Below are 12,434 nucleotides of genomic sequence, written 5' to 3' on the forward strand. Positions count from 1 at the left end.
GGCAAAAGTGCTTACCACGACGCCACTGTGCCACCTGAGTTCACTAACCATCCCATCCTAATCTGGATGAGAGCATGTTGTGTGCAGAGGAAATCCAGACACTCAGCAGATGTTAGCCCACATCCATTGTTACTGAGGACTGGCACCAAACAGCTCACTGAGCAGCAGAGAGCCTGCAAGCTGCTGACAGCTCTGTGCGCACACGCACGCACGCACGCACGCACACGCGCACAAACACACACACACACACACACACACAGCTTTATTGCATTTCAGCAAATATGTAAGAAAGCATCAACATCAGATTACTAAACTGTTTATTAACTTTAAATTGTTTTTTGTATTTCCTTTGGAGAGTTTTTTGCACCCATATCTGTTTGCCATTGAAATATAAAGATAAGCTCCCATTTATAATGCATTTTCAATGCAGAAAAGATTACATAGCCATAATTTATCAAAAATAAATGCTATTGTCCTGAAAGACATTGCTGTTGACTCAAGTCAGTGCTGTGTTGTTGCACTGACAGAACTGGTGCTGTGGACAGTGACTCTACCATGTGAACCATTACAGCAGTTATTTTCACCCTCCACCTCAGGCCTTTAGGAGGCTTCTAGGTATACTGCCGGAGACCTTTTTTAGATACCAGCTTTAATGTCAGAATTGAGGTGTATATCTATAGTCTATATGAATATAACAGGTCTAGATCAATCAAAAAAATTGTTCAGTGGGCTTTATTTATAATACATGAACAGCCCTTTTTACACCTAGTATTAACATGTGTTTTGTGTGATCAGATCGCAAGTGGACAGTTGTAAATGACCACCGAGATACACTGTGATCCGATCACTCAGACCACCTGCTGAGGTGGTCTAGGACCCATTTGACCACTTCTCTTCCATCCATCCATCCATCCATTGTCTACTGCTTATCCAGGATTGGGTCGCTGGGGCAGCAGCCTAAGCAGGGAAGCCCAGACCTCCCTCTCCCCGGCCGCTTCATCCAGCTCTTCCCTGGGGATCCCGAGGCGTTCCCAGGCCAGCTGGGAGACATCGTCTCTCCAGCGTGTCCTGGGTCTTCCCTGGGGCCTCCTACCGGTGGGACATGCCCTGAACACCTCACCAGGGAGGCGTCCTGAAGGCATCCTAATTAGTTGCCCGAGCCACCTCATCTGGCTCTTCTCAACGCGGAAGAGCAGCAGCTCTACTCCGAGCTCCTCCTGAATGACCGAACTTCTCACCCTATCTCTAAGGGAGAGCCCAGCCACCCTACAGAGGAAGCTCATTTTGGCCGCTTGTTCCCGTGATCTTGTTCTTTCAGTCACTACCCAAAGCTTGTGACCATTGGTGAGGGTAAGAACGAAGATCAAACGGGAAATCGAGAGCTTTGCCTTTTGGCTCAGCTCCCTCTTTACCACGACAGATCGGTGCGAAGTCTGTATTACAGCAGAAGCCGATCTGCCTGTTGATCTCCCGCTCCATCCTTCCCTCACTCATGGACAAGACCCTGAGGTACTTTAACTCCTCCACTTGTGGCAGGATCTCCTCCCCGATCTGGAGAGGGCACCCCACCCTTTTCTGGCTGAGATCTCGGATTTGGAGGTGCTGATTCTCATCCCAGCTGCTTCACACTCGGCTGCGAAACGATCCAGTGAGAGCTGAAGGTCACAGCCCGAAGAAACAAACGGGACCACATCATCTGCAAAAAGCAGCGACCCAATCCTGAGGTCACCAAACTGGACCCCCTCAACGCCCTGGCTGCGCCTAGAAATTCTGTCCATCAAAGTTATGAACAGGATCGATGACAAAGGGCAACCCTGTCGGAGTCCAACCCTAAATGGAAATGAGTCTGACAGCACGTATCAGGGGGTCCGATACTCCATACTCCCGGAGAACCCCCCACAGGACTCCCTGAGGGACACGGTCGAATGCCTTCTCCAAGTCCACAAAACACATGTGGATTGGTTGGGCAAACACCCATGCACCCTCAAGGACCTTGCAAAGGGTCCAGAGCTGGTCCACAGTTCCACGACCAGGATGAAAACGCATTATGGCTTAAGTTTACTTGAAAAGTTTGTGGTTAAGGTTACAAAAAAACCATAAATACACAAATAAGAAGGAACCAGCCCAGCAGAGATTTATATAGAGCCGTAAAAGGTGCCTCTGTGCGTTGGTGTCTGACACTGACATCCACTGGCAAAGCAGTGGTATATGACGAGCTGGAAGTGAGACCTGGCTGTTGTATTGATGGCAGTGTGCCAACATGCTGCAACTTTCCCGTTTTATGCCATGTTGGATGAGGTGTTGCGTGACTGTCCATCATTTTGCCCTGTGGAAGGAGACTGCTTAATTCTGCTGACAGCCATATCTCCAGCTGTACTGACACAATCATGAATGTGACTAAGATGTAATAACTGTGTGCACAGCCCTTTGACTTTCGAGTGTAAGTGACGTGGGCGGTAATGCGTCTCAGCTGTCCACTCATATTCTGTTCACTGAAATTCATGGCAACACCAGGTGTAAACAGGCTCTGAGATATTCATAAATACAGAAAGACTGACCAGTCTAATAATGTGGTAGTTGTAAGGTTGTCCAACTAAATGTCCAACAACACTGTTCTCTTCCCTTCTGCCTTGGGAACAGTTTAGTTTGGACAGCGTGGGAAGAGAGACTGGCTATTGTTTGCCATTACCACAGTTCAGTCAGTTATCAGCTCCAGAGCAGTACAGTAAGACACACAACCAACAGCAGCACTCCAACAGACACTTGAATCCACAACCTGGACCATTTCACACCCTCTTTTTTTGTTATTTGAGGCCCAAAAACACAGATAGCAGCAAAGTGTGTAGTTAATTAGATAACTCTGCTGCATGTTGACATCATTCTCAAGCAAATCACTTCACACATCTGCTTCCACCGCTGTCCAATAACAGAAGAAGGAAAGCCATCTTATTCAAGGTGCCAGAACTAATTGCTGAGTGTAAGAACTAAATGCTGAGTGTAATTGTCTACCTGAGCAGAACTGACGAAATCTATTCAAACATAGCCTTCTGCTTTTTAAGTGACTGTTTCTAAACATTTAAACAGCCTGCCACAGTGCAAATTAGCTGAAGGACGAACGCTCTGGGTCCTTAAAGAAAAACCAGCTCATTTGCTCTTTTTTGCTTTTTGAGGCGGTGGCATCATTAGTGAGGAGAAACCTTTTAGTAGTGCATCTCAAGTGCTGTGATGGTACTAATGCTAATGCCCCTGAAGGGCCCTCACTGTCTTTATTTCCCTACATTTAGCACCACTTCAGGGCCCGATGGCTACTCACTTAAGCTTTTGACCTACCACCTTGCAGAAGCAAAAAACGAGGAGCCTAATGGGTGTTCAGCCCACAAAACTGAGAAAGAGCAGAAACGGCAAACTTCTGCTGAGTTTTTAAAGCAGTTCATGAAGGGCTTTTAAATTTGATTGGTTCACTGTTTACCAAGAACCTTTTCAAGGCCTTGAGCAATAAAAGACCACTACTGCACACAAATTGGGATGATAGAGACAGAAATATTCATGCATGTCTGTTTTTTCCTGAGGAGTGTAAGCTTTTAACTGTTTGCAACTGTTTGGTAGCTCAGATATAAAAGAAGGGATGAGCCATTAGAGTTTAGATAATGGCAGAAAATATGCTCTGTGGTAAACAAACATTTATGATATTTAAATTGCTAAACTAATTTGGCAGACCCCCTACAGTAACTCTGAGGACTCCCCAGGGTTCCCTCAAGGTTGAAGACCCAGCATGTAGCAGATACAATAAGACATTTTAACATTGTGGTTAACGTGGTTACATTTTAGCACAAAAATTACTTGGCTATGGTTAGGAAAAGATCCTTTTTTATTAGCTTAAAATGCTCTGTTTGTGTGTTATTATCCAAGGAGGTGCAGTGATGTCATTGTAGAAAAAAAAAACACTTTTTGGCACCATCCCAATGTAAAAACAGCAACGGGTCACTAAAAACCACCAACACTTTGTGGCTGAAAAACAGCGATGACTTGCAAAAACCAACAGGTTTTGTTGTTTTTTGGTCAGACAGTGGTCTACAGCTGTGCAGGCTTCCGGTCTGAATGTCAGACAAACAGAAATTAAGCAAATACACAGAATTACAAACAAATCTCCAGCCAAACTGTTTACTGCCGAGTTGCATTGTGAGTAACATAGGCTCCAAGTTTAGACAAGGAAGAAGAATGAGTGAAAAAAAGTGTCTAGTTCTGCTGCAGCACTATTATAGCCTTTTTAAGCTGACCATTCTAAGTTCAGCAGTTATCCAACAATAAATCAGTTATGCATGTTTCAATGTCAATCTTAGTAGTAGTTGAAAAGCTGAAATGCAGACAGTGTCTACCTTTTGCTCAGTCTCTAGGAAGCGGGCCAGGTCGTCTGTGTCCAGGTGGTCTTTGTGGTTGCTGTAGGTGAGCATGAGGAGGTACAGGTCCCTACGGGTTGACATCATCTTGTAGAAGGAGCAGAACTCTTCAAAGCCCAGTGTCCCCTGGTTGTCATCTGTGTCTGCTTCCTACACACACAAAGAGAACAAGGAACAGTTTTACTTCGGTTTGTTCTTCCCATCACAGTCTCTGTTTAAAATTCTCAAATTTTTTGACATACTTTTAACAGCTACTACTGACACCAGCAGTTCTGTGTATCAGCTTCGTTTTTTTTTTCGCTACATTTCCACCTCAACCTCAACCATCAAAAGCAAGAAATTTGGTAACATAGAAATCATCAAAAATGTTTAAAGACAGTTTATAATTAAATTTTGTTTGATTTAGTGTTCATTTTTTCATGTGATTTCATGTTTTTTGTGAATTTTTAGTTTAATAAAAATACTCTGGTCTTACTCAAGGAAAAAAAACTTTTACTGCAGTTGTAGGTGACGAAAATACTTAACATATTAGTCTTTTTGCATTTAATATAGATAAATTAGCTCACAAAAACTTTGTGTATTTCAGTCACCTCTTACCTCATCGTTGATAGAAAAATGTAATCAGTTTTTGTTTCATAAAGTCTGTTTTCTCTCGTTAGCAGCTGGTAATAAATGCATTTTGTCAAACTATTAATTGACCAACATAGCACTCGTCTGATTAACTTTGACCTCATTATCATCTCTGTGTCTGTACTGACCTGACTGTTTCCAGCTCATGTCACAAAGATCAGTTTGGGTATGTAGTTGTAATGAACTGGACAGACAGCGAGTCAGCCTCCAAAAGGCTAAAGGAGCCTAACGAGAGCACTGCGGGGGTCACGTCATGACCCATGTAATCCTTGCTTTAGTTTACTGAGGCAGTCAGTGACTGGCTCCATATGCCACGCAGCAGCAGCTGCTCGCTGTCGGGCGATGACGTCTTTGCTAGTTGGAGCTTGGCCTCTGAGCAGCTCAGTCTGCGACACACACTGGGCTTGGAACAGAGTATCAGAGAGCAGCACATGAATACAAAATGACTGAGTTTCTCCCTTCATAGTGGGGAAATAACATTCCACTGGAGTTTTATTATTTGAGCGTCAGATGTCTAACTGTATAAATAAGTTCAATGTGGTTTGTAAATCCTTGAATAAAGAACAGAACAACATGTTGCACATCGATTTCAAGACAGGTGTGTAGAAGAGGGAGGGTTTGGACGCAATGTTTCTGTACTAGACCTGTGTGTCTGGTGAAGGTCTAGTAAAGAAATGTTGCAAGTTTGCTTTTGTTAATTAGACAGCATGCAGATTGTCTTTTAATACTTAATAGGACCTTTAGATTTTAAAAAAAACTGTCACATGTTTGGGAGGTGACTTATCTCAGTTTCCCTATAAATGAAGTGCTGCACTGGGTCCCCTGCTTGAAGATTTTCCCGCAGCTAAAGAAGTTACCGGACTGTAAACAGCAGGCAGAGACAGACTTTGGGGAATTACAGCACGTTTTATTTTTTTACATCTAACTTGGTGAATTAAGGACTTATTTGGACCAAACTGAGGCTGGTCATTGTTGAAACAGTGGACTCACTAACTAGATAATTAGCAAGAGTAACCACAATGATTTGGGTGAGTTTTATTTTGTTTCTGTCAAGTTTGAATGAAGTGAATGCTACACACTTACACCATCATACATTGAATATCCCGGTGAAATTTCAGGAGTGTATGAAATATTACATACAACCCAAGCCTAATTCGAGCCAATATGTAAAGCAAAAATGCCTACAGTGTTGGCCCTATTCTTTCCTATGAAAGTTGCTCAGTGGTACATAAAGCCAAAAAAGTTCAACTATTTAACTATTTAAAATGACACAGATGATCTGCATCATTGGACCTATCAATAAGGTGCACTAGAGACTTTCACCTGCCGAGCCAGCTACTTCCGGTTTAGCTCTCCAGTAACATGAATGGAAATAAAATGGACCAAATGGATCAAATTCTAAAAGTGAAACGAGTCATTTCGTGGGGCAAAAATTTATCCACAGACGCCTCTTGTATCATTTTAGTCTTTTTGGGCCAAATCTTCTTTCTCCCAGATTCAGATTCATTCAATATGGTAAAGATGTTGCCAGACAAGGGGAAATGTACAAAGCACTGAAGTTCTTAAAATTGGCGTATGACTTTCACCTTCAAATAGTGTCTGAGCCCCTATGAAAACTAGCTTCAAAGCCTGTTGCTTTTTGGATGACCTGGAATCCACAGGTTCACACAGTTTTTCTTTGGCTGTCCTGCTTTGCTTGCTATAGTTTTGTACAAAGTGCAAACTTTATTGTCAAAGTGTATTGAATCTCCTGCGAGGACGAGGCTGTAGCCGAATGCACACATCAATAGCAGAGAAGAAGGCACGCAACCCGGCACACAGACCACACTGAAGTCATTAGTCCCCTCCACTAACAGGGAAAAAGTCTCAGTGTCAGTTCTCTGACGGCAAAGTCAAAACTTGCTCCACTAACACATTTTCTTCCAACTGTCACCACCACATTTTCTGTCCGACACAGCCCAAACACAGGAAGCCAAATGACTCAAGAGAGACAAGACAAACACTTCCTGTCACCAGACTTTGCTGTTGGTTTTACATACATGTCACTTAGTTGTCACTAAGTTGTGAGTTAGTGACACACGAGTGACAGGTACAGATGCATTCAGATAGTTTTACTCACAAGACAAGAATAATTAAAGAACTGAGCTCTGAGCTGACATTGTCTGTGTGGTGGTAAGACTGCAGTGAGATTACTTCTGTTCTCCCATAACCTTAATTTAATAAGACCGTGAATGTAAGTGATGTAGACTGATGATGGATTTTAATATTAAGTATTTAAATATATAGAAAAACTTTGATATAAAGAATCTTGATATAGTGTTTTTATCAAATGAGACATGTTTGACGTTTTGTAATACTGCCTTGACATCACTGTTTTCTTCTTCATATGTAGTTTTTCTATGTGTTTTCTGTGCAATTTATTTAATTGTTGATTTTCAATTGTTTTACAACCCTCAATAGTTCAGATGGTTAACCACATTTGCTACCGAACAGCTCGTCTGCCTATTGGCTTGCTTTATGTATAAATATAGGTGTGGTTTTATCTTTTTAAACATTTGACTTGACAAAGACCCAAGCAGTATTGAATCGTTGTCTTGAATAAACTTGTATGGCATGAAACAAGTGTGCAGGTGTTACAGATTCATTCCACTGTTAACTTTCTTACCTATAAGAATCTGTGGTGACCAGCAACATAAGGTGAAAACAAATGACAACAAATCAGCAGTTAACTTGCATCCTGAACCTTTCTCTAAAGTGAGGAATTCTGTTCAGAAGTGTTTCCTCTTATTCAGGACACATCTTAGCCCCAGGAGGGTAACAAAGTAGCGGAAGCACAGCTGCAGAATGGAGTCTTTTTATTGGATAGAAGACATCAATCTAGCCTTATTCATGCCCATTCATTATGCATGAATCCAGCCACTTAAGTTGTTAGCAGCCTTGTGCCCTGTGCTTTAGCTCAACAGCTAATATGGATAAATTCATCACTTAGAATTGCAGCCTTCTCTTCCTACAAAGCTTTTCCTCCTCATCTGTGAGTCCCTGCTCTGATAAATCATTGAACAAAGCCTCTGCTGGAGGAGGCCATGTCTTTGATGTCATTTACAACTCCAGCTATCACAGCCAGCCAACTTCTTGGGACTCATGGGCAACAACAACAACACACCACTCAACACCAAGCAAGGAAAAGTCTGGAGCATAACACTCTTCTGGTGGAATCATATCATTTGCAAGGAGCAATGACACTGTGACACTGTGACACTGCAGCTGGAGCAATCAATAGTCAAATCAATGATTGCACAAAGATGGATAACATGTCACTTCCTCCTACAATATAACAATGAAGTCTAAATATTCTGGATAAATGCTGCCATCTTGCACCAATGACATCAATCAAATGTGCACAGCAGGGAGCTCTGTGGTATTGAGTTCCCGCTGCCTGACCAATCACAAGAAGCTCCACTGATCTCAAGCACACCAAACCCACATTCATAACATCAAATAACTAATCAAAACCAAACTTGTGTTAGCACGCTGATGTCAGTATTTAGTATAGCCCTACAGAGCTGCTAGCATGACTTTAGACTCTCAGTTGACCTTGGGTTCAGTATGTGTGACAAAACAGTAAGTCAAGATACACTTATATATGCTTCCCCATAGGCAACATAATTAGAAATCACTCTGTAAATTTCCATTGTTGATGATTGCTGATGATACGCAACTGTATCTATCTATGAAACCAGATGAAACTGACCAGTTATCTAGACCTCAAACATGTCTTAAGGACATAAAAGCCTGGATGAGCCGTAATTTCTTGATATTGAATTCAGACAAAACTGAAGTTGATGTTCTTGGCCCCAAATACCTCAGAAATGGCCCCAAACACCACAGAAGGATGTAATTTCTCTAGATGGCACTACCTTGGCCTCTAGCACAACTGTAAGGAACCTCAGAGTTTTATTCAATCAAGATCTATCTTTTGCCGCAGGAGCGTTACCGCAGGTCCTTCCTCCCTGCTGCAGTCAGACTGTACAACCAGCACTGCTCCCAGTAGACCACACACAACAATAACTGACTCCACTTGTACAGCTTAATACCACAAGTGCAATTTCACTTTCACCCATGCAACTGTGAACATTCTTTATTTAACTGTTGAGTTTCTCGGCGTTGTAAATACTGTATATATTGTTTGTTTACGTCGTCCTCTGTGCTTATTTCCTTCATCTTCATCCTGCACGTTTTTGTACTTATTTATTAATATAGTTTATTTTGTACAGTTATCTTGCTATTTTGCTATCCCTTTGCTGCTGCAATGTTGGAAATTTCCCCACTGTGGGACTAATAAAGGATTATCTTATCTTATAAAACAAACTTCTAGGACTGCTTTCTTTCACTTGTGTAACATGGCAAAAATTAGACATATCCTGTCCCAGACAGATGCAGAAAAATTAGTACATGCATTTGTTACTTCTAGGCTGGATTACTGTAACTCTTTATTATTCGGTTGCCCCAACATATCTCTTAGGTCTCTCCAACTGGTGCAGAACACTGCTGCATGTGTTCTAACGGGAACCAAGAAAAGGGACCATATTTCTCCTGTTTTAGCTTCTTTGCACTGGCTCCCTGTGAAATCCAGGATTGAATTTAAAATCCTCCTCCTTACTTACAAAGCTCTAAATAGTCAGGCTCCACCCCATCTGTCGCAGCTCATAGTCCCTTACCAACCCCAAGATCACTGCGCTCTGAAAACGCAGGGTTACTTATGGTTCCCAAAGTCACCAAAAGGAGGATGGGAGCCAGAACCTTCAGTTACCACACTCCTCTCCTATGGAACCATCTTCCAGTTTCGGTCAAGGAGCTCCTTTTTCCTTTTCTTGCTCCCTCAATCTGAAAATGCTTGTGTGTTTACTGCATTACACTAACTCCGTTGCCTCTCTGGAGCATTCCTGCTCCCTTGTTTCCTAGTTTTCCCGGATCCTGGCAGCAATCTTGGCTGCGCCTGATAGCTGTGCTGGTGCTGTGATCCTGCCTTTGGTTGTGCTCGTGCTGTGGCTGCACTGATACTGTACCCCAGCTCGCCCTGATCATGGTCTTGGTTTTGCCATTGCTGTGGTCCTGTCCGAAGCTATACCTGTGGTCGTGCTTGACGCAACCTTCTACTGCCATTATTATGAGCCACGCCTCCACTATCAATATACGCATGGGACTTACAGGGGTTCTTTTTCAGTCATTTTTTCTTAAGTGATGTGAGGGTCTAATGGCAGAGGGATGTCGTATGCTGTAAAGCCCTCTGAGGCAAAACGTGTTTTGCGATCATGGGCTTTTTCAATAAAATTGACTTGACTTACTAGCTTTTTGGAGCTCTCTAGTGTCTTCAACAGCTTATGTTATTGTAATGGATGAATGTTGCAGGCACCACAAATGAAATTCTGTCACCCTCTGTTGTATTTTACTTGAGGCAGTCATTTCTGGCAGATATTATAACCATTTAAAACCTGAGTAAACTGGCTTGATTTCTTTCAAAAACATGGGGAGAAGGTGACAAGCAAAAAATTAGGAAAAAGTACAATTACCAGAAAATTTGTTTAAAAAAACAACAGGAGGGTTTTTTTTAATGCTTTTTGATATTTTATATTATCTTAAAATGTTAAAGTCATTATCTAAATCTACTAATTTTTTGCATTATGTATGATATTTCTTGTCAAGTTACTTATTGCCTTTTTTTCTGATATTTTCAAAAGAATTCAAACCAATTTGCTTGGGATCCAAAGTTTTAAATACATATATATTAGTATATAAATATAATATTTTAAATACTAAATCTGAATTCTGAATGCAGCACAAGAAAAGTGATGTTGATGTGGGTTTCAAAGGGTTTAATCCTGGTCTAATTAAAACAGTTTAGTTAAATTCAGTTACATTCAGTTAAGTTTCCTTCCTGCCCACCTCCCTCCCTCGTCAACCAATGCTGAATAACTCTGCAGTTTAAATTCATTTACTTTAAAATGTTGGGCTGATACTCCACCCACTTTGATTCACAGTACTAAAACAACAACAATGACATATTTTTCCTATACGGCTTCCTCCACAGTGAATCACATCAGATGGGCATGTACAGACTAGTGTGTTCTTACTTTGCTTTCCATCACAAGAGAATGCCTGGAGGAGTTGCTCTATGAAAAGCAGAGGAAATTAAGCTCTAAATGAGCTTGTTTTCATGTGGAAAGTGTTGAGGTGAACTTTATGTATGTGGAAGCGCAAAGTATTTTTGATATACTTAATTACTACAAGCTGTATTATCGCAAAACACCCTGGACACTGACAACTGGGCTCATTTTCTATCGACTAAATTATCTAATGGTCAGTCACACCTTGTTTGAAATGCAGAAAGGTTAAGGTTGGCCAGTAACAGCTAAAAGCTTCTGTTTTTCCACTCTGCTTGTGTTTTTAAGTTCCTGACGTGTTACTGTGAGTTGGTGTCTTAATGGAAAATCTGAGAGATCAGCCTCCTGATGCACATACAGGAAAATCATAAAATCCTGTAAATGTGCCCGAGACAAACTGCGGATATAAACAACTACTGATCATTTGGATTAAAATAAATCAAAGACAACAGCACTAGTACGACAAGTAAACAATCAAAGTGGAGAAAGAAAGCACTGAGGTGAGGTTAACTGCCACAATAACAGCATTTAAAGTCAGTGCAGGTTTTTCTCCCTGCAGGTTTTGCTATTTTCATCCTTCACACAGCTCTCACCTGAAGGATTCTGCTGACAGTCTCCCGATTGACTCAGCTGTGATGCTCTGATTCCAGTTTTGGTGGAAACAAACTGATGTCTGTTTGAGTTGACGGTAAATTTGAACTCTGGTAAACTCAGTCATTTCCCTTACTTCTAATTCAAATTAAACTGAATTGGTGCACAAATCATTGACTGTATATCACAGGAGCATCTGTTGTTACTATGAGTTTCTGTGAGGATTTATATGTTCAATTCTATAACAGTGCAATTTGCTTTAATACGCAAGGACAATCCTCCACCTGACTGTGATTCAAATAGCAACAGTACCTGACTTTTACGAAATGTACACAACATTACCTGCAACTATCCTGTACAGGGTATGTAAATAACATATTGGAGGTAGATGGTCATGGTTCTTCTTTTAGGCTGCTTTCACACCTGCAGTTCAGTTCATTTGGTCCAGATCAAGGGTAAAAATATGATACATTGTTGCATTTTAGTTCTGGTTTGATTTCTGTTCACACAGACTTTTTAGAAACAAACCAAGAGGAGTACACATGAGGTTCTACCGACTGACAGGTCACTCGCATGCAGCACATTAATGCTTAAAGAGAGTTATATATTTCTGTTCTTTGGTATAACAATAAAACTTTATGAACTTTGCATAAAT

At 41.4% G+C, this 12,434-nt stretch overlaps 1 protein-coding gene across 1 annotated transcript in view; it reads right to left on the reverse strand.

The window, feature by feature from the left end:
- LOC121946732 (1-phosphatidylinositol 4,5-bisphosphate phosphodiesterase eta-2-like) overlaps nt 1-12,434 on the reverse strand; it is a 257,118-nt gene that overhangs the window by 48,637 nt on the left and 196,047 nt on the right. Inside the window, 1 exon segment of the mRNA XM_042491458.1 lies at nt 4,377-4,547. Coding sequence (XP_042347392.1) covers nt 4,377-4,547 — 171 coding nt within the window.

The sequence above is a fragment of the Plectropomus leopardus genome, chromosome 8 (genome assembly GCF_008729295.1).
Source record: "Plectropomus leopardus isolate mb chromosome 8, YSFRI_Pleo_2.0, whole genome shotgun sequence".
Taxonomy (NCBI): Eukaryota; Metazoa; Chordata; class Actinopteri; order Perciformes; family Serranidae; genus Plectropomus; species Plectropomus leopardus.